The 23,078-nt window shown below is 40.6% G+C and overlaps 1 protein-coding gene across 8 annotated transcripts in view; it reads right to left on the bottom strand.

The window, feature by feature from the left end:
• EHHADH (enoyl-CoA hydratase and 3-hydroxyacyl CoA dehydrogenase) overlaps positions 1–23,078 on the bottom strand; it is a 59,792-nt gene that overhangs the window by 32,747 nt on the left and 3,967 nt on the right. Inside the window, exons 1-3 of one of the 8 annotated variants that reach the window (XM_032338490.1) lie at positions 15,557–15,787; positions 10,343–10,441; positions 3,594–3,766 (exon numbers count right to left, since the gene is read on the bottom strand). In XM_032338490.1, the coding sequence (XP_032194381.1) occupies positions 3,594–3,766; positions 10,343–10,441; positions 15,557–15,767 (483 nt within the window). In that variant the 5' untranslated portion in view covers positions 15,768–15,787. The other 7 variants (XM_032338501.1, XM_032338518.1, XM_032338525.1 and 4 more) reach the window with 7 other exon arrangements.

Genomic DNA, 23,078 nt, shown 5'->3' with positions numbered 1-23,078 from the left:
CAGAAACTGCTTTATGGAGCCCTAAGAGTGAGGAAGCCAAGAAATTAAAAAAGACAACCCACAGAATAGGAGAGAATATTTGCTAATCATATATGTAGAATACATAAAGAACTTTTCAACTCAATAATAAAAAGACAATCCAGTAAAAAAGGGGCAAAGGCTCTGCATAGACATTTCTCCAAAGAAGAGATACAAATGGACCAATAAGCACATGAAGAGATGTTCAATATCATTAGCCATCGGGAAAATGCAAATCAAAGCCACAAATTCACATCCAATAGGATGACTATAATAAAAAGACAGACAATAACACGTGTTAGAGAGGAGGTAGAGAATACAAAACCTTCATATATTGTTAGTGGAAATATAAAATGGTACACTTTGGAAAACAATTTGGCAGTTCCTCAAATGTTGAACGTAGAGTCTCCATATGACCCAGCAATTCCGCTCCTGGGTATGTACACAAGAGAAATGAAAACATGCCCATCAAAAAAAAAAAAAAAAAAAAGTACACAAATTTTCATAGCACCATTATTCAAAAATATCAAGAAAATGGAAACAACCAAATGTCTAACAATAGATGAATGGAAAAAGAAAATGTGGTATATCCATACAAGGGAATATTATTAGGTTGTAGAAAAGAATAAAGTACTGATACAGGCTACAGTATAGGTGAACCTTGAAAACATTATGCTAAGTGATAGAAGCCAGTCATAAAAGACAACAAGCTGTATGATTCCATTTATATGAAGTGTCTACAGACAGAAAGATTAGTGGTTGTCAAGGACTGGGGGAGACGGTAGATGGTAGCTTACTCCTAAAGAGTATGAATTTTCTTTTTGGGATAATAAAATGTTCTAAAATCAACTGTGGTAATGGTTACACAACTCTGTGAATATGCTAATACACCATTCAATTGTACACTTTAAATGAGTGCATTACATGGTATTTGAATTATATCTCAATAAAGCTATTGCAGAAGAATAATCAGGCAACCACCTCAGTCCAAATAAGAGAGTGAGCTTGAGTCCTTTATCATATGCCTCTCCTGTCTATTTAAAAGTGGGTAAAGCTTGGGGCATCTGGGTGCCTCTGTTGGGTAAGTGTCTGGCTCTTGATTTCAGTTCAGGTCATGGTCTCTGGGTTGTAAGATCAAGCCCTCCATTGGGCTCATGTGGGCGTGGAGCCTGCTTGAGATTCTCTCTTTCCCTTTCCATCTGTCTGCACTGCCTGCCCTCCACCATCCCCCCTCACTGCCGACTTCCGCACCCCCCACCCTGCACAGATGTTCTCCCTCTGTTTAAAAAAAAATTTTAAAAAGGCTAGAGCTCTGTTAGTCATCTTCTAGGTTCAGGATGGGAAGAGGAAAACACTTTAATGCAGACTGTCATTTACCCCCAATGCAATGCCCACAGCTCCAAAATAAATATCTGAGCCTCTCTCATACAAGGCTTTCCTAAAAGTCAGTCATGATTTTTTTCCACCACTATTCATCCCCATCCCCGGCTGACTTATTGCTCATAACTTAGATCTGTACTCGGTGTGCAGAAGGCACATTAAGAGGGACACAGAAAAAGGAGCACTTAGGATATATGTCTTTATTCATAAGCCTTTATAAAAATTAAAATGCCCTAAGTGGGGCACCTGGGTGGCTAAGTGGGTTAAAGTCTCTGCCTTCGGCTCAGATCATGATCCTGGGGTTCTGGGATCGAGCCCTGCATCGGGCTCTCTGTTTCACGGAGAGCCTGCTTCCTCCTCTCTCTCTGCTGCTTCTCTGCCTACTTGTCATCTTTGTCTGTCAAATAAATAAATAAAATCTTTTAAAAAAAATTAAAATGCCCTAAGGAAACAAATAAATTATGGTATAGCTATAAGACAAAATTATGTAGCCATTTAAAATGGTAGTTTTAAGGACTATTTACAAAAGAGTAACAGCAAATTTCTCATCAGAAACCATAGAGGCCAAGAGGCAATGGGATGACGTATTCAAAGCATTTCAGTGTTTTTACTTTCAGGTAAAAACCTACTTTCAGGTAAAAACCTACTTTCAGGTAAAAACCTGTCAAACAACAACTCTATACCTGGCAAAACTAGCTTTTGAAAATGAAAGTAATTTAGGGTGCCTGAGTGGCTCCATTGGTTAAGGGTCCAGTTAAGTGTCTGACTCTGTTTCGGCTCAGGTCATGATGTCATGGGTCATGAGATGGAGCCTGAGCAGGGCTCTGAGCTAAGAGGGAGTCTGCCTGAAGATTGTCTTCCTCTCCCCCCACCCCCAACTTGTGCACACAAATGAGCACATGCACTCTCTTTCTCTCTAGAATAAATATATATTTTTTAGAAGATAGCAAAGAAAAAAAAAAGTGTAAGAAAAAAATACTAGGTAGGAAAAAGACCAGAAGAAAATAAAATAGAATGCTAATAGTAGTTATTTCTGTACTGTGGGTTTATGGGTGATTTTAGTTTACATCTTTACAGTTTCCTGTATTTTCTAGTCTATTAACAATGATCATATTATCATTATCATTAGAAAATTATGTTACTTATAGTGGCACCTGGGTGGCTCAGTCATTAAGCGTCTGCCTTCACCTCAGGTCATGATCCCAGGGTCCTGGGGTTGAATCCCACATCGGGCTCCCTGCTCAGCAGGAAGCCTGGTTCTCCCTCTCCCACTCCCCCTGCTTGTCTCCTCTCTTGCTATGTCTCTCTCTGTCAAATAAATAAATTAAATATTTAAATCTTTAAATAAATAAAATCTTTAAAAAAAAAAACAGAGAAAGAAAACTATGTTATCATAGACTGGTATCACAGACTTCATCTACATATCTAATAGCCCAAATTGTATCTATCTACAGAAACAAAAGGATTTACAGTTTTGTGCTATTTTCAAATCAGAAATTGTCTTCTTAGGGACTGATAATTATGAGGGACCACAAAACTGAAACCTATGAGATAGGACATAAAATTTTAGGGGCACCTGGGTGGCTCAGTCAGTTGGGTGACTACCTTCAGCTCAGGTCATGATCCCAGGTCAGGGTCCTGGGATAGAGCCCCACATTGGGCTCCCTGCTCACTGCTTCTCCCTCTCTGTCTGCTGCTTCCCCTGCCTGTGCTCTCCTGCTCTGTCTCTGTCAAATAAGAAAAAATAAAATCTTAAAAAAAATTTCTTTTACAGTACACATACTCAGGATGATAGTCAAAATATTTTCTATCTCATACTGCATGAGCATGGCTCAGAGGAACCTGGCCTGAGCCATACTACTGGAGCAGAGTCCTGGGGGCCGAGTAGTGATCCAGGACTTCCCCTTTAGGTGGTGGATCATAGGGAGACCCAAGGGATAGGGTGAGAGGAATCAGTTGGACAGTCATGGGGCTCAGGGTAATAGCTATTCACCCATTGGAATGGACATATTTTCAACAACTACTTCCACTGTGCTGGGGCACAGCAGCAGAAAAACCAGTGCTAAAAATACATGAGTTGTTACCCAGTGAGCTCACCCTTTAAAATGACCACCCCTGAGGCATGCACAGCATTTAGATTTTGCCTTAAAGAAAAATCCCACACACCAGGCCCCATAAGGAGTTTTAGCTGTTACCTCTGCATGGGCAATCCTATAGTGACAGCCCAGGGCCAGCTCCAGTCCCCCTCCTAAAGCCAGACCTTGAATAGCTGCCACCACGGGCTTCTCATTTCTCTGTATTTCATCTACTATATGTCCCAGGCCAAGGTCAGACATTCTTGGTGTACCGAAGCTGTGGATATCAGCCCCTAAGGACACAGACAAGGGAAAAGAAAGCTGAGAAAGATTTGGGCTCTGTTATATAACGATAAGGTAACAGACAACTCTCAAGGAATCTCAGACTCTTAGGGTCCATGAAACATTTTATCTTTTGGGTGGACACACAGTGAAGAAAGAACAGCCTAGGAAACGTAGAACAACATGAGAGAAAATCCCCAAATCTTTATCAGGAATCCTGTAATCTTCTGAAGTCTGTCTTTCTATATGACAGGTAGCTACCCTACCTTTAAATAATTAAGGGGCACCTGGGTGGCAGAGTTGGTTAAGTGTCTGACTTGGTTTCAGCTCAGGTCATGATACCAGGGTCCTGGGATCGAGCCCTGCATCAGGCTCCCTGCTCAGCATGGAGTCCGCTTGAGTCTCTCTCCCTCTGCCTCTCATACTCATGCTCTCTCTCTAAAATAAATAAGTAAAAATCTTTAAAAAAAATTTTTTTAATAAAAATTTAAAAACTCAGGGGGCACCTGGGTTTAGTCGGATGAGCACCGACTCTTGGTTTTGGCTGAGGTCATGATCTCAGGGTCATGAGACTGAGCCCCAGGTGAGACTCCACACTCAGCAGGGTCTGCTTGAGATTCTTTCCCTCTCACTCTTCCTCCTCCTCTGCCTCTCCCCCTGCTTGAATGTGTACTCTCTCTCTCTCAAATAAATCAATACATAAAAATCTTAAAAAAAAAAAAAAAAAGTTTAAAAAGCCCAGAGAAGGGGAACAGAGATTCTGAGGTTGAGCCAGCCCTTCCTAATCTTTTGCATAGTATTGCGCACCAACCCTATTCACAGCGAGTTAGACCCATTATTAAGAGTATGAAGGCATTACAACATAAAACTTCAGCAGGAAACACATACATATTTATGAATTACATGTTCATCAACCAGCTTGAAATTATGTTTTCATAATAGATTTTTTTTGTGATCAAGAAAAGTAACAACATTTATATGTTTTCCTAATCATAAAAATAACACATGTGGGGTGCCTGGGTGGTTCAGTGGGTTACACATCTGCCTTCGGGTCAGCCCCAGGGTCCTGGGATCCAACTCTGAGTCGTGCTCCCTGCTCAGTGGGAAGCCTACTTCTCCCTATCCCTCTGCTGCTCCCTCTGCTTGTGCTCCCACTCTCTAATAAATAAATAAAATCTTAAAAAAACAAAACATGTATTACAGGAAATTCTAAAAATATACAAAGTAATAAAGAACATAAAGACCACCTCAAAAATCACCACACAGAGATAACAATGTAATATTTTGGAGGAATTCTTAGTTGTTTCCCAGTGCATATATGTAAATGGCTTTGTGACCTTCAGTAAGCTATTTATTTAGCCTTTAATCTCAAAACCTTTCTTAAATGACTTTGAATTAAACAAAAATTTACTGTAATAGACATTTAACAATACTGAGAGCATTCTATAACAACAGTTTTCATATTTTCCTTTTTTCACATAACATTGTAAATACTGGGCATTTTCCCTATAGCATTATCTATCCTTTAAAAACATTAAGCAAGGGTGCCTGGGTGGCTTAGTCAGTTCAGCATCTGCCTTCCGCTCACGTCATGAGCCCAGGGTTGTGGGATCACGCCCATGTCAAGCTCCTTGTTCAGCAGTGAGCCTGCTTCTCCCTTTGCCTGCCACTCCCCCTGATTTTGCACGCTCGCGCTCTCTCTCTCTGTCAAAGAAACAAAATCTTTGGGGGGAAAAGAAAGGGCAGCTCTTTCTGCCCATGGGTCCTGTCCCTGGGATTTTATAAAATCACCTTTTTGCACTCAAATAATTAAATAAATAAAAATTATTTATAAATAAATAAATAAATAAATGATATATAATATGTCTATTATTAATATATTATATATTATACATAATTTATATATTATATTTGATAATATTTAATATTATATTAATGTTGTATTTAGTTATACTATAAATATAATATTTAAGATATATAAATATGAATAATATATAAATATGAATAATATATAAATATATGACATATAAATAAATAAATAAATAAATATTTATTGGTACAAGTTAAAAAGTTAAAGCAATCACTTCATATTCAGCCTATTCATGTTTTTGTTTCTACCTGCTCCTTACCTAGCATTATGGTTTTTTCTTACCCATTCATCATATTCCTATTCTAATCTAGTGTTATTACGATTGTTCTTATATAGATTCCTTTTTGCCTTAAGAAAAACAAGATCTATTTTACCCTGTAACTTTAGATTTAAACAATAATCATATTCTGATAGCAATTAGCACATACTGGATAAATACTTTACACCTAGTTTAAGTGTCTAACAATCCCCATTTTACAGGTCAGGAAGTTAAGGCTTTGAGATGTTAAGTGGCTAGTTCAAACATATGACCAGTTAATCACTGGTAGAAAAAGGATTTGAACTTGGGCAGTTTAACTACACATAGCCCATATTCTTAAATGTTATACTATATACCTCCTTCCACTTGCAGCATAAGGTTAGTATTATTATCCCATTTTACAGAAACCAAGGCACAGATAAGAGTACAGTGATTTCACTGTTTAACTGTGTATTTCTGGCACATAGAAATGTAACTAATTTTTGGATATTGATTATATATCCAGCAAAACTCTCATATTAATTCTAGTAGTTTTCTAATAGATTATTTTTATCTTCTGCAAACACTATCATATCTTCTGAATAATGAAGTTTCATTTTTTCCTTTCCAATCCCTATACCTCTCATTTGTTTTTCTGGCCTTACTGGGCTGGCCAGGGCCTGGAGCACAATGTCAAACAGAAATGGTGATAGCAGTTAGCCATGTCTTGTTCCTTTCTCAGAAGGAGAGCTTTCAGTTTATCATTTTATTTGATGTTTGCTGTAGATTTTCCAAAATGGATTAAGACATTTTCTTTCTATACCTAGTTTACCAGGAACTTTTATTTTTAGTACATGTCAGATGTTATCAAATGTTTTTTCCTGCATTTCTTGAAAAAAAAGAATCACATGTTTTTTTCTTTTCCAATCTTTTAATAGAATGAAATCAATTAATCTTCTAACGTTCAACCAATCTAGTATTTCTGGGGAAAAAGTGATGTCTTCTACTTTTTATACTTTGTTAGATTCAATTTTATAAATATTGCTCAAGATTTTTTATATCTAGGTTTGTGAATGAAACTGGCCTTTCATTTTGCTTTTTTTTTTTCCCATTGCAAATTTCATTCACAAATTTTGCTTTTTCATACAGGCCTTGACAGGTGTTGGTACCAAGGTTATGCTAGTCTCACATAATGAATTGGAAAGTGTATTGGATTGAACCTATGACACTTACTTTATTTGGAAATAGGGTCTTTGCAGATATAACTGAGTAATAATGAGGTCGTACTGGATAAGCATGGATCTGTCTCAGCTTAGGGAAATCTGGACACAGGGGAAAGGACTGTGGGAGAGAGGCAGGGAGAGGAGTGAGATAGTAACAAGCCAGGGAACACCAAGTGCTGCCAGCAACCACAGAAGCTAGAGGACACCAAGGAAAGATTCTTCCCTAGAGCTTCCGGAGTAAGAATGACCTTGCAGATATCTTGACTTTGAACTTCTACCCTCCAGAACTATGAGAGAACAGATTTCTGTTGTTTTCAGTCACCTAGTTTAAGTCATTTGTTACCGTAGCCCTAGGAAACTAATATGGAAAGTGTTCCCTCTTTTTATATTCCCTAAAAAAAAAAATTTTGTGTAAAATTAGAATAATATTTTCCTTGACTTTTTAGTTAGGGCTTGCCAAGAGTCACCTGCAGCTAGAGTTTATTTTGTGAGATTTTTGATTACTGGCAGATTTGTGTTATCTTTTTTAATGGCTACAGCATCTGTAGTGATAGCCCATTCACCATTTCTCATGTATATAGTGTCTTCTCTTTCTTTTTCTTGATCAGTCTTCTCCAGAGGTTTGTCAATTTTACCAGTCTTTGGAAGAACTAATTTTGACCTAATCTTGAATCACATTTGTTTCTATCTCATTAATTTCTCATTATTCCCTTCCTTCTACTTCACTGGGTCTGTTTCATGGCTTGTTTTGTTAGTTCCTTGATACAGATGCTTAGCTCATTATATTTCAGTCTGTTTTCTTTTCTGATAAATACCTTTTCGCTTATAAATCTCCTGTTAACTTTGCTTTAGCTGTATCCTTCAAGTTACATATGTCTCATTTTCTCTATCATTTAGTTCAAAATATTTTCTAAATTCTATTACAATTTCTGCTTTGGCTCAGAGATTATTAAGAAATGAATTTAATTTCTAAATGTATGGGTATTTCTAGTTATAGTTTTGTTATTGATTTCTAGTTTAATGACATTGTTGTCAGTGAATGTATTCTAAGTGAAATTTATTGAGACAAATTTAATGAAAGTCTAACAACTCCTAATGCTTTTCTAGGAGAATAATTTTTTCTGTCATTGAGCTCTAACTACATTCTCTCTTTTCTACCTCCTTTCTTACAAAGAAATAATCAAGTTCTACATAATTGGGATCCCTCTCTCCATGCCACAAAGCCACTATCTTCTGCTCCTGACCTCAACTTTTCAAACAACAAAGTAAGCCATTTAATAACTGGTTAACGTTCGGCACAGTATTTGAATCTCTCTCAGGCTCATCTTTCTCTTCCATGAATGGAGATTTACTGAGGATTAAAATATAATATGTATAAAAATACTGTTTTCATTATTAATAAATAAATAACCTATACAAATGGCACACAGTAGGCAGGGTAACTGGTAACTACTATAATGATTAACATTTCTACATTTCTTTATTGTTATGATTCCAATACTTATTTCTTCTCAGGTTTCAATGAACATACATTAAATTCCCTTGCCTGCAGTAAGATCACATACACCTTCCTATCCACGTGACTTTTGTCAAAGGGCATAAACATATTCAGTGGGGAAAAGAAGAAAAGTTGTCACAAATACCACTGAATCCCTATTTCAGATTCTTTTGCCATATGTTTTCAATATTTTTGCCTCTTCATGGAATAACCCAGTAAAGACTGTCATGATCCCTGAGATGGCTGACCTTCAAAAGAAAAATGAACTCCATTTCAAGTCACTGTGTGAAATAAAAAATAACATTAACTGAACATCTTCTGATGTAGGAAGGCACTACACTTCCAGATATACCTCTTATAACATCACAAAAACCTGTTAAGATAGATATTACTATCCACTTTCTTTTTTTAAGATTCTATTTATTTGAAGCCAAACAATGGAAAGAGCCTAGATGTCCATCAGCAGATGAATGGATAAAGAAGATGTAGTGTACACACACACACACACACACACACACACACACACACACACAGGAATACTATGCAGCCATCAAAAAAACCAAACTCTTGCCATATGCAATGATGTGATTGGAACTAGAGGGTATTATGCTAAGCGAAATAAGTCAATCAGAGAAAGACAATTATCCTATCCTATGACCTCCCTGATATGAAGAATTTGAGAAACAAGACAGAGGATCATAGGGGAAGGGAGGGAAAAATGAAGCAAGACGAAACCAGAGAGGGAGACAAACCATTAGAAACTCTTTTTTTTTTTTTTAAAGATTTTATTTATTTATTTGACAGACAGAGATCACAAGTAGGCAGAGAGGTAGGCAGAGAGAGAGGGAGAGGGAAGCAGGCTCCCTGCTGAGCTGAGAGCCCAATGTGGGACTCGATCCCAGGACCCCGAGATCATAACCCGAGCCGAAGGCAGTGGCTTAACCGACTTAGCCACCCAGGCACCCCTAGAGACTCTTAATCTCAGGAAACAAACTGAGGGTTGCTGGAGTGGAGCAGGTTCGGGGGGGTGGGGTAGCTGGGTGATGGACATTGGGGAGGGTATGTGCTATGGTGAGCCCTGTGAGTTGTATAAGACTGATGAATCACAGACCTGTACCCCTGAAACAAATAATACATTATATGTTAATTTTTTAAAAAGATTCTATTTATTTAAGAGACAGAGAACAAAATGAGAGAGAGAGAGAGAGAGTACACAAGCTTGTGGTGGGGGGCAGCGGGGAGGGCAGAGGGAGAGGGACTAACAGACTTCCCGCTGAACAAGGAGCCTACTATGGGGCTCAATCCCAGGACCCTGGGATCATGAGCTGAGCCAAAGGCAGATGCTTAACCAACTGAGCCACCCAGGTGGCCCTACTATCTACCTTCTAAATAGAGAAATCGAGGTTCAGGAGATAACAGGGATTTGCCCAAGCTCCCATAGGGTAGAGCTATATGCAGAGCAGGTATATACCAACATACCTGCTAGTGGCTAGTGTTAGTATATATTAGCAGGTATAACACCCAGCAAGCCTGGCACCATATGTCTTCTAAAGGCTCAATCCAATATAAAAGAGAGTAAGATCAGAATTTCCTCTGGGTCTCCTTGTGACTATGTCTCTACAATGTTTGTCACTCCCACTCGTCTCCCATATCCTTTACCCGCCCTATGGCATTACCCACAGAGATGGCTCATGCACTATCGGTATCAGTTTGTGGCTGGTTTCTGGAGACAGCAGGAGAGGGTTAAAGACTGGTTACCTGCAGAGAATTTGCCATCTGCTCCACAAATCACAATGGCTTTTACTGTATGGTCTGTTAGAGCTTTCTGCAGTCCCGCTTTTATTCCATGGAGTACAGCTGTACTAAAAGAAAAAAAATACATGAGGCATTATAATTTAATTTCTACCATCTCAGTGTTTTTTTCCTTTTCTAACAATGAAAAATGAAACATACACACAATGGATAAAAACCTTAGTTACTTACTATTCAGCTTTCACTAATTTAATCAACTGATAATATGTATGTCAGGGCGCCTGGGTGGCTCAGTTGGTTAAGAGTCTGCCTTCGGCTCAGGTCATGATCCCAAGATCTGGGATCGAACACTGCATTGGGCTTCCTGCTCAGTGGGGAGCCTGCTTCTCCCTCTCCCTCTGTCCCTCTGCCCCACTCATGTTCTCTCTCTCTCTCCCACTCTCTCTGTCTCATATAAATAAAAATCTTAAAGAAATAATATATATTTCAACTGTGAATTAAGTACGAAGCTAAATAAATGAATAAACTTTTTTAAAAATGCATTTTCCTGAACTTTGTTGTAACTTTGACCACTTAGAAGCAGCACTCATCAATTTTAAAATATTATTGTACACACTCTATGTACAGGAAAAGGAGTTTACAACATTCTAGGAAACAACAAAATATTATACCATATGCTGTAATAAAAGTACAAAGAAAGTGATGTGGACATTTACAAAGAGAAGAACTTACAATTTGTCATCCTAGCAAAATATAAGAAAACTGAAATAGTCTAAAAGAAACAACCTAAGAGATGTGTCAGGGGCTTCAAGTCACCCCAAATATCCAGCCCTTCCCACTTTCTTTCAAGTATGACGCATCTAGTTTTTAGCTGGATATGTGACTGCCCAAAGTGAAGACTACATTTTCTGGCCTGTTATGCAGTAAAGCGAGTGTAAGGCATTAAATCCTGGACAATAAGATGATACTTTAAGAGTCCTTAAAGGATTGGGAATGCTTTTCTCTTTTCCTTTTCTGGCAGGAATGGGGATGTGATGGCTAGATCATGAGCAGCCATCATGGGCCAAGAGGTGGAAGCCATGTATTGAGGATGGCAGAGCAAGAAATAAACAGACGGGGTCCCTGATGACTGTGGAGCAGTCATACCATTCTAAGACACTGCTTTGAAAGAAATCAACCTTTCCTTGTTTAATCCACTACTCTTTTGAGTTGTCTGTCTCTGAGAGCTGAAACCAATACTAACTAATTTAAGAGGCAAAGGCAAAGTCTGGGAAAGAAAAGGCATGTAACAGACTGCTACATTTCCTTAATGAGGGAGTCATCTACAGAAGAGAGTCAAGATTAAATGAGTCTGCTGAAGGAAAAGAGAGCTGAAGGTAAATCCTCTGGATACACCCTCATTGAAGAAGTGGGAGAGGCTCAGCAGAGTGATTTAGTACCAAGGGAGCAAAGATCAAGAGAGGAGAATTTGCCAAGAAGTAGAGGATCAATGAGTGTTAAGGGTTGGGGAAGGAGGAGAACCTGGGAAATGTGATGAGGAATTGCTTAAAGGAAAAATGACAGAACCAGAGTCCAATTTTGCACTGGAATTATAAGCATTCTGGGTAAAATATCTATTCTAGTATATATAGGATGAAAAAGAAAAAAAAAAATTTTTTTAAAAACCCAACAAACTGCTAGAAAAGCCAAATTGCTCAGATCAACAACTATGAGTTAAAATATCAGGAAATAAAGGAGATACTGGTATATATTAACTCCTTTTTGCCTAGTTACTTTTCATCATTTAACCTAGATGACACCAGACAAAACCTCTTGGCTTTGACTGGTTAATCAGAAACCAAATCTACCAGAGTACCTGGGCTCTGTTGGTTAAACACCACTCTTGATCTCGGCTCAGGTCATGATCTCAGGGTCATGGGACTGAGACCCCCACACGATCCCCCCACCACCACATCCAGCCCATATGGAGTCCAGAGCTGCTTTGGTGCTCAGCAGGGAGTCTGCTTGAGATACTCTCTCTCTCTCTCTCTTTCCCTCTGTCCCTCCCCCTATGCTCGCTCACTCTCTCTCCCCCTCTCTCCCTAAAATAAATAAATAAATCTTAAAAGAAAGAGGAGGAGGTGAAAAAGAAGGAGGAGGAGGAAGAGGTGGAGGAAAGGAAGGACAGACGGAAGGAAGGAAGAAAGGAAGAAACCAAATCTGCTAATGAGATTTGGACCCAACCAGAACACTCAGAAGTTCAAAAGGCAAATATTTCCTCTGGGTAAATAATGGTTGCAAAAGTAGCCAAAATCAGTGCCACTGAGGACAAGAGTCTAGCTTCCCCACTTTCAACCAAACTCTACTCTTTTACCTCTTACGGTCTCGCTAATTTTGCAAAAATCAAACACAGGGAAATGAAAATGGCTGTAAACAGGCACAGCTTTACCAGATTCAATCCGACAAAGGGACCACAGCCTTGCAGCAATGAGTTTACATGGGTTAAGAAATAATTTTCTCTGGCGCCTGGACAGCTCAGTTAGTTAAGCCATTGCCTTCGGCTCAGGTCTTGATCCTGGAGTCCTGGGATGGAGTCCTGGAATTAAGTCCTGAATCCGGATCCCAGCTCCACAGGGAGTCTTCTTCTCCCTCTGACCTTCTCCCCTCTCATGCTCTTTCTCTCTCTCTCTCTTAAATAAAATAAATAAATAAAATATTTTTTTAAAAGAACTTCTTAAAAAAGCAAGACAAAAGAAATTATTTTCTCCCTTTAATATTGTCCAAGAGTGGAGAAATTTGAGTCTAGAGTAAAGATAACATTTTCACGGGTGCTGAGCAAAGCTCTTAACTTCTGTGGCTTTAGGAGGTCTTTCATGTGACAGTTTTTTTAAATCCAAAGGTCATCATATTAAGTTTGTAGCTTGTGACCAGCATTTTTTAAATCAAAGAAATAGAAGAGAAGAGAAAAATAGAATATGACAAATCATACACCATGTAAGGATAAGGGTTCTGTTTTGGGAGGTTCGGAGCAGGGGCTGTTTGTTTGTTTGTTTCTGCCCAGTACAGAGCTGGAAATCACAACCTGCTCCCCCAGATTAAGACCTGGGCTGAAATCAAGAGGCAGACACCTAACAGACTTCAGCCACCCAGGCGCCCCATAAGGGTAAGTTTTGTTTGTCCTACACTTCAGGATCTTCAGCATAGGTAAATTTCACCACAACCTCAGGAGGTAGATACAAACTTTTCTCTTGCAGGGTGGGGGTGGGGGGAGGAGAAGGGGCAGGCTAAATACGAGAAATGTTTAAAATTGCTATGAGAAAAGAAATAAGTAAATAAAATTGCTATGAGAAAATACTTCTAGTTATGGGTATAAGACTGTGAAACTTTTCCCCCAAGTTCGTGATGGGCATGGTTTGCCATTATGAGCTGAGGCTGACGCAGAGTCCTAATGTCTACTACCTCTAACTAAAACACAGACAAGTCCAAAATGGATATGTAGTCATATCACTTACATTTTTCTTCATCAAAACCGAAATAACAGATATTTTGCTTTTTTTTTTCTGAGAATGGCAAGAAACTGGAGATATTCTTGTTATGATTTTATTCCTGCACCTTTTTTTGTATTATTAAATGCAATAACTTGTATTAAAAATAAGAATTATTCTAATAATGATAAAATTGAATCTGATGACACGAAGATAAAAAATCAGTTAAAATTAGCAAGCCTCCTCATTCCAGTCTCTCTCTCTCTCTCTCCTTTTTTTCTATTAACATGTCATGTATTATTGGTCCCAGGAGTACTGGTCTGTGAATCATCAGTCTTACACAATTCACAGCCCTCACCATAGCCCACAGCCTACCCAATGTCCATAACTCAGCCACCCTATCCCTACCCCCAGCCCCAGCAGCCCTCAGTTTGTTTTGTGAGATTAAGAGTCTCTTATGGTTTGTCTCCCTCCTGATCCAATCTTGTCTCATTTTTCCCCCTCCCTTCCCCCCACCCCGCTTCTCAAATTCCTCATATCAGAGAGATCATATGATGTTTGTCTTTCTCTGATAGTCCAGTCTCTTTTTTGCTCCAGTGGTATGTCCTAAGGATATTGACCAAAGGTCTTTCTGCTTGTTTTATATATTCTTCGTAAATTATAATTTCTGCTAATCCTACTCTCTGAGAATGGGTGCCTCTTTCCTGGTCTGATGGATCACTATCCTTTTAACAAAGATATGCAAGAACCAAATGTATATAATTAAACATTTTTTAAATAAAAACCAGAAAAACCACCAGTTTTGAAAGCACGGCTGTTTAAGTACACTGCACACATCTGTGTCAAAGTTTACCAAGGAAGGTGCTCCACGATAAAATCAAAGAAGGTAACTGCACAGTCGTTTTTTGGGAAATGCTACTTAATGCGCTTTCTCCAAACATATCTTCCAATGAAGCACCAAGGCCTTCAGTTTGTAACAGATCAGGAGAAAGAACTTGTGCATTTCTCTGCCACATCACAGTTCACCTGTTCTCACTGCCTTGGAATTAATGAGGACCTTTTTTAATCCCCCCCCCCCCCCCCCCACCAAATGTGAAACCACCTTCTCATCGGCTTTTTAAATCTTTCAGTCACGCATTGGTAGGGCGGCCTGGACTTGGGGCTGGGAAGTGAGGGATCAAGGTCCGGCCAGCATTGGTACCTTTGGAACAGAACATACACTCGAGAAGTCAAAGCCGCTAACAAGCAGAAGGGCTGAGCACGAAGCTGGCACGGAGGATCCGGTCGGAGCCCAGCTCCCCCACTTAGCCGCCATCTGCCCGCCTCTGAGCCTCAGTTTCCTCACTAGGGAAACAGCATCAGAGTTCGCAGCGACGTTCACAAAGCTCACGGAAGCCCCAGGCCGCGCCGCGCGCCGCCGTTCCGTCCGTGCCAGCGCCCTTCTGCGTTCAAACCAGCCGCGGGGTGAAAGCCTCAGAGCGGGCAGGCGGCGGGGGGCTCGCCGTCCGCGGGCCGGAGGCGACCGAGCCGGTTACCTGATGGCGTTGACCGGCGGGTTTCGGAGGCGGATCAGCGCCAGACAGTTCCGCAACCGCGTGTACTCCGCCATGTCTCCTCGCTCGCGAAAGTCGCCTCCGTCTCCCACCGCTAGGCTATGCCGCGTTCCCCCCACCCCGCGCGGGGCCGGCCTCGCGAGGAGGGGCGGCCGCAGGGCCAATGCGAGCCGGGCGCCGCCTCCCGCCGCCAGTCCTCCCACCTGCTTCTCCTCCTGCACGACCCCAGCCCGGCTCTCGGCGGGCGCTGGTGCTCTCGTTCTCAGCGCTGGCCCCTAGCACGGCGTGGGTCAGAGAGGACGCTGGAAGAAGGGTGCGACCGTAAGCAAGTCCAAGTTTGCAACGCTGCCTTCTCTGGACAACTTCTGGGTTCGCCAAGCTGGCGGAGCTGTCCTCATCAGTTTTCATCTTCATGATCCTTCTTTTTTTTTTTTTAAGATTTTTTTTTAATTTATTTATTTGACAGAGAGACATCACAAGTAGGCAGAGAGGCAGGCAGAGAGAAAGAGAGAGGAGGAAGTAGGCTCCCTGCTGAGCAGAGATCCCAGGACCCTGAGATCATGACCTGAGCCGAAGGCAGCGGCTTAACCCACTGAGCCACCCAGGCGCCCCTTCATGATCCTTCTTAACAGGGATAGATACCTGGGGTCTTGCCATCCGGGCGATAGGACACAGGCTTGCGACATGAAATACAAGCACCATGAATTTGACTTAAACCGGTATGGGACCAACCACTTACAGAACAGTAATTTTATCTGGCTCACTATAACGGCGCAGCCTAGTGAAATGTGTGGGTATCTTGTCTGCCCTAACCTTCTTTCTTTCTTTAAAAAAAATTCCCCCAGTTTTGTTGGGATATAATTGACATACATCACTATAAAGTCAAAGGTGTACCCCATAATGACTCATATCGATTGGAAAATGATTGCCGCAATAAGTTTAGCAACCGGCATCTCATATAGATAGAAAAATAGACAAAAGGGGGGTAAACCTCTTTTCTTCTTCTGCCATTCCTAAGCATCGTGATTTCTAATCATTCAACCTCGAATTGAGCAGCTATTAAAATAACCCAGACCCAGCCCCTTCCCTCCAAAAGCATACCACCAAAATAAGGTTTTTCTAGATGCCATCAGCTCTGGTGGTCCTCCCAGTCCCAGTCAGCCCTCCAGGCAGTCTGGAAGTCTCAGAGGAAAACAAAATGAAACAATAGAATGCTTTTGTTCACTGGTGTTTCACAAATTTCAGCAATGATAAGGGACTGTTTTCATATTCTTTTACCTATTGGGAATAAAAACAGGTTCTAAGTCTCAAGAAAGTAGGATTGGCTTGAAGCCCTGGGAATAAGCAGCAGTCGGAAGGTACCCAACCCATCACAGACAGCCAATCTAGCAAGGACAGCCCTCATTTCTAATATCCAGCCAATCACATACAATACAGTGCACGCCTCTCGGTGGCGGACAAAAGCCAGCTTCTACAGGTGATATCTATCTCTGATGCCTCTGAAAATTTGCCAACTTCTCAACTCCATCTTGCTCAAAAACATGATGTAAGATCAGCAGTCGGCTCTGCCTGGGAGAAACTTCATGAGCAACCTAGCTTTCCTTATTCCAGGAAGTGACAGATTCAGCTTCATCTTCTTATTCCAGATACTGGTCTCTAGGGGAACAACTCACAGAGGCCTCCTAGCAACTTTGAGTGTCTCCACGAAGGCCATGTAGGCAAGACTGAATAGTTCTGAATGCCCTGAAGTTCTTCTTGTATCAAGAGTTGATAAGCATGGTGTGGAGTTGTCTCAAGGCAGGTTCTCACATCTACCTTGGAGGTGTGAGCCATAGGTCATTTCTTATCTAGTTCCCCAGTTTTAGTTGACTGCAGAACTTTCTCCCTGGTGCAAGCTGCTAACTTCTATGTGAATCTATAGAGCTGCTCGACAGTAATTTAGAGTTGGGCTCTTCACCAGGGTAAGGACAAAGGTAAGCAAGCAAGGCACCCAGTGGGCAAAATGTAAGAGGGCACTCACTCTCAGTATCCTACACCTGCCCACCCCGCCCTTTTCCTCAGTAACAGCGACTCACTGTTCCTGTGATCTCTTATCTAGCTTCTCCTGGTTGGGGTCATCCTACGGGACCAGGGATAGGGAAGGTGACACCAAGTGAATCTTTCACTTGTCTGTGTAAATAATAAACTGTCTAAATCCATTCAGTCTCCTTACAGATCAAACCTATGGAAGTGTGGCAAGCCAATCTAGCAAGGGCCACCATGCTGCCAATGACAGACCACCTGACCATTTGATAGTCTCCTGAGCATTGCAATGAATTGTTATGTTCTTGAGTTGTCTTCTCATTTGTCCCAAGAAGTGCTTGGGACAAGGATGTCATTTCTCTTGGCTAGTGTTACTTCGGCATCAACTGCATGTTGACTATTAACTTTGCTTAATTATGACTCTTTCACTGTTGTTGTGTTGCAACTAATGAAAATAGATCAGTTAATCAGAAGGGGTGTGTGTGTGTGTGTGTGTGTGTGTGTGTGTTTAAGTAAATTCTATGCCCAATGTGCGGCTCAAACTCAGGACCCTGAGATCAAGTGTTGCATGCTCTAGAAGAGGTTTTAAAATTATAAGACAAGGGGCGCCTGGGTGGCTCAGTGGGTTAAAGCCTCTGCCTTCAGCTCAGGTCATGATCCCAGGGTCCTGGGATCGAGCCCTACGTCGGGCTCCCTGCTCAGAAGGGAGCCTGCTTCCTCCTCTCTCTCTCTCTCTCTGCCTGCCTCTCTGCCTACTTGTGATCTCTGCCTGTCAAATAAATTTAAAAAAATTGTAAGACAAATAAAAGAATGTAAATATAGAACTTTTGTGTGCTAGATCATGCAGATATGTACTCACAATAAGAGATGTCTATCTACTTGATTTGTGTTGTAAAACTTTATTCAATAGTGGCATGAAGCCATCAGGGCTGACTTCTCTGGTAAACCAATCCGATTATTCTGGAACAATTGCTTTCCAGCTGGAGTGATAAAATCTCTCACATGTTCTCTTCCATGTGCTTCCCCCTTTCACTGTGGGACATAAATGGGCACAAGACCTCAGAGAAGGAGGGAGCCACAGATAGAAGCAGCCTGACTTCTCAAGTGATCTTGTATGACAGACTGGCCTGCTGACTGGAACCAACATGGAGTGTCATAAGAGAAATAAACAAATTCCTTTGTTAAGGAATTTTAACCTGTCCTAATACAATGAAGAAATGGGCAGTGAATACACCCTTCCACAGTGAAGTTGGCTGACATTTGAGGAGAAAAGCTGCTCACATAAGTACTTGAAATAAGAGATGCGATATAGTATCTTCACTGTGCCAATAATATTAGTAATGACAATTTCTATAATTTCAAATGGCTCGCTTAAGTGTTGAGCATTGGAGATAACACACACACACACACACACACACACACGGTATTCAGTACCTTCAGGATGAAGATAAGCTATCAGGATTCCTAAAGAAGTCCCAACTGTGGCAGAAAAACGACTCAGTCATGACAATTATCTTCACTGATTAAAATGTGATCAAGGAGGTATTTTTTTTTTAAGGTGTGGGTTTTTTGTTGTTGTTGTTGTTCTGTTTTTTAAAGATTTTATTTATTTATTTATTTGAGAGAGAGAGTGAGAGAGAGTACAAGCAGTCATAGGCAAAGAAAGAAGCAGTCTCCCAGATGAACAAGAAGCCTGATATGGGACTTGATCCAGGACACTGGGATCATGACCCAAGCTGAAGGCAGACACTTAACCAACTGAACCACCCAGGCATCCCTCAAGGAGGTATTCTTGAGCATATTTAAAGATCATGCCTGTAGGCTGCAACAAAATCTGAACTCAATGTAGCCAAAACTTAAACTGAGAGCCCATTCACTGCTATCTCCCATATTTCAACCTCTCAGTTTTTCCGAGAGCGCTGCTTCTCACCTATCATCAGCTAGATCATATTCATGTTTCCCTAACTCACATTTGTTTCCCTTTTCCCTACCTAGAAAGACATTTTTCCCTTTTAAGTTTCAAATGATATCTTATTTTAAAAGGATAAGGGATTTTTAAATTGAGATCTAACTCACACACTATACAATTTATCCTTTAAAGTGAACAATCCTGTGATTTTTAGTATATTCACAAGGTATACATGATCACCACTCTCAAATTCCAGAACATTTTAATCATTCCAAGATAAACTTTGTACCCATTATGCAGATTTGCCTATTCCACATATTTTAAATAATTGGAATCATATAGTATATGGCCTTTGCACCTGGTTTCTTTCACTTAGCACAACATTTTTGTTTGTTTTAGGGAAGGAGTGGTTCCAGGTCTCTCCTTGCTTCAGGTAGTACCCTGGCTTTGTGGCAACACAACAACAGTGTTCATATGGTGCTTTCCCCCATGTGGGTGTTATCTCTGCGTTCCAAATCCCCCTTTTTATAAGGACACTATATGACCCCATCTTAACCTGATCATCTGCAAAGACCCTATTTCTAAATCAGATTCCATTCACAGGTCTTGTTGGCTAGGACTTCACATCTTTTTGAGGGACATAGGTCAGCCCATAACAGCCCCATGCAGTCACTGCAGTAGATGCCCTTTTAGGGGGCAGGGCAACACAAGGTCAGCTTGAGCTCCATAAGCAACCAGGTAGTCTTGGTATTTGAAGCTACAGAAATGGCAATGACTTCCACACTTCCGAACTATACTTTGTAGTTTGGGTTAGGTCACACTTGTTTTTTTTGTTGTTGTTATTTTTTTAAAGAAGGCTCCATGCTCAGCATGTTGCCCAACATAGGACTTGAACTCACAACCCTAAGATCAAGACCTGAGCCAAGATCAAGAGTCAGTTGGACACTCAACCAACCAAACCACCCAGGCACTCTGATTTTTTTTTTTTCTAAAAGTAAGCAAAACTGTCCAGAATGGAGAAATATTTATCCTTAAATGACCACACAAGCTAGCTTTTTCCATAAGAATCAACCACAAGAACAAAGATTTGGACATTATCAGCCACACCCGAAGATACTAGACATGTTAGAAATTAAAATAAACAGAAAAGATGCAGCCTCCATCTGACTTTATTTTTTAGGGGAAGGGAACAAATTTCTTTAAGTTGACAGGATGCACACCAAAGTAATAAAAGGACATTTTGCAAAATGGGCTTTTGATGTTTCACAAGAAAAGGCTTCACACTTAAAATTGTGCAAGTTTCTCCTTTTATTTATTTTTTCACTTGGATGTTCTGCAGAACACTGTATTCAATCCTAACACCATATTGTGATTCAAGTGGTTTTTCCAGCTAAGTACATTAATGATAATAAACACAATAATACAAAATCAAATAACTAACATTTCATTGTTCTCATGTTTTGCATGTATGAACACACTTAATCCTCCTTGTAGTCCATAGATAAGGCATCATTGTTTATCAGCGTTTTATGGAAGAGGCACAGGGAGCTAACTTGTCTAAAGCCACATTGCTGCTCAAAAGCGGAACCGAAGTTTTAACCCACAGTGTCTGGGTCTGGAGGTTGCATTAGCGTGTTTTTAAGATTCGTCCATGTCACACAGTATGTATCAGTGTTTCATCTCTTTTAATGGCTGAATAATAGTTCATTTATGTATATATCACTTTTTGTTTATCCAGTCATCAATTTATGGGTATTTGGGTTGTTTCCATTTTTTTGCTGTTATTTAAGAAAAGATTTTATTTGAAAGAGAGAGAGAAAATGAACAGGGGGAGGGACAGAAGTAGAGGGAGAAGCAGACTGCTCAGCATGGGGCTTGATCCCAGGATCCTGAATTCATGACCTGAGCCCAAGGCAGACGCTTAACTGACTGAGCCACCCAGGCACTCCACTTTTGTGCTGTTGTGACTAATGCTGCTATGAACATTTTATGTCCAAATTTTTATGTAAATATGATTTTAATTCTTTTTGGCATATACCTAGGAGTAGAATTGCTGGGTCATATGGTAACTATACATTAACTTTTTTTTTTTTTTAAAGATTTTATTTATTTATTTGACAGACAGAGATCACAAGTAGGCAGAGAGGCAGGCAGAGAGAGAGGAGGAAGCAGGCTCCCTGCTGAGCAGAGAGCCTGATGTGGGGCTCGATCCCAGGACCCTGGGATCATGACCTGAGCGGAAGGCAGAGGCTCAACCCACTGAGCCACCCAGGCGCCCCTATACATTAACTTTTAAAAACAATTTTCTTTGATTGAACTGTAATTGACACAAAGTTATATTAGTTTCATGTGTTCAATATAATGATTCAGCATTTCTATACATTACTCAGTGTTCATCCCAAGTGTACTTCTAATCTCTTTTATCGACTCCCCAACTCCCCGCCCCCATACCTCCCCTCTGGCAACCACCAGTTTGTTCTTGGTTTGTTTGTTTCTTAAATTTTAGAGGAGTGAAGTCATATGGTATGTCTTTTCCTATCTGACTTGTTTTACTTAGCATTATATTCTCTAGCTCCATCCACATAGTTGCAAATGGCAAGATCTGTTCTTTATAATGGCCCTAAAGTTGAAAAGATAAGAATTGTAGAACTGAGTGTCTAGTACAGAAATAAATGTATATATTTTTAAAGACTTTATTTATTTGATAGGGAGAGAGAGAAAGAGAGGGAACATGAGCAGGGGGAGGGACAAGGGTAGAGGAAGAAGCAGGCTCCCCATGAGCAGAGAGCCTGATAAGGGAGGACCCTGGAATTATGACCTGAGCCAAAGGCAGATGCTTAACCAACTTAGCCACCCAGGCACCCCAGAAATGAATGTATATATTTTTTCTCTTTTCTAGCCTGAGAATTGCCTTGGAACTATAGAATGTGTGTCCGTCTCCTCTGTGAGTGTTCAAAGTGTGTAGATATGAGATGCATTACTACAGCCATTTTGCCACCTTGCAGGAAGCCTGGCATAAGCTGAAGCAGATGTTACTGAAAGCAGAGTAGAGAGGGGAAGAAGAATGGGCCATAAATCATATCCTGAGTTGCTGGAAAAACCAACCCTGATGCCTGTGATAACAGTCCATTTACAGAGATCAATACATCTCCTACTGTTGAATTATGTTTTGCTGTGTTTTGTGAAAGATGCAAAGAGGTGCTGCCCAGACTACATGGAAGGACTTGCTTCACAACTCCAGAGAGTGTGGCCAGCTGGCAGCCCCCAGCTGTTAGCTTCCCTGGGGTCTGCCTTAGCTGTAGAGAGCCACCTTGTTTTAAAGTGTACCCTTCCTGAGGCAGACTGCATCCGGTATTAAGGGTTGGCCATTTCAGCCTGACCCAGGATCGTCTCTGATGGGCACCACTCACTCTGCAGCTCTCTCCCAAGTTGGCTGAAGATTCCTTCAACCTGAGTAGCAGTACAACATTTTCCTCTGACCAATCCTGCTCCTGTCCATTCCTAATAAAAATCCTCATCTTCAAATCCATGTCTACCTCTCAAAAACGCAGTCGTGACAAGATTCCTTTCACGTCAGTCAAAAGTATCCAAACTGAGACTCCACTGGATACTTTCAACTTGGTCCTAACTACAGGAAGAGAAAGGCACTCATTACCTTATTTTAGGCTTGGTGGAAATTTTCAAGCATACACAAAAAATAGAACATGAAACCAAAAATGCCCATCTTCAACAACATTGCTATATGTTTACCATCTTTATTACCTGGACTCTCCCATATTATTTTAAGTCTCAGA

The sequence above is a fragment of the Mustela erminea genome, chromosome 1 (genome assembly GCF_009829155.1).
Source record: "Mustela erminea isolate mMusErm1 chromosome 1, mMusErm1.Pri, whole genome shotgun sequence".
Classification (NCBI taxonomy): Eukaryota; Metazoa; Chordata; class Mammalia; order Carnivora; family Mustelidae; genus Mustela; species Mustela erminea.
The sequence above is the reverse complement of the archived record's forward strand: the minus strand, read 5'-3'. Positions and strand labels throughout refer to the sequence as shown.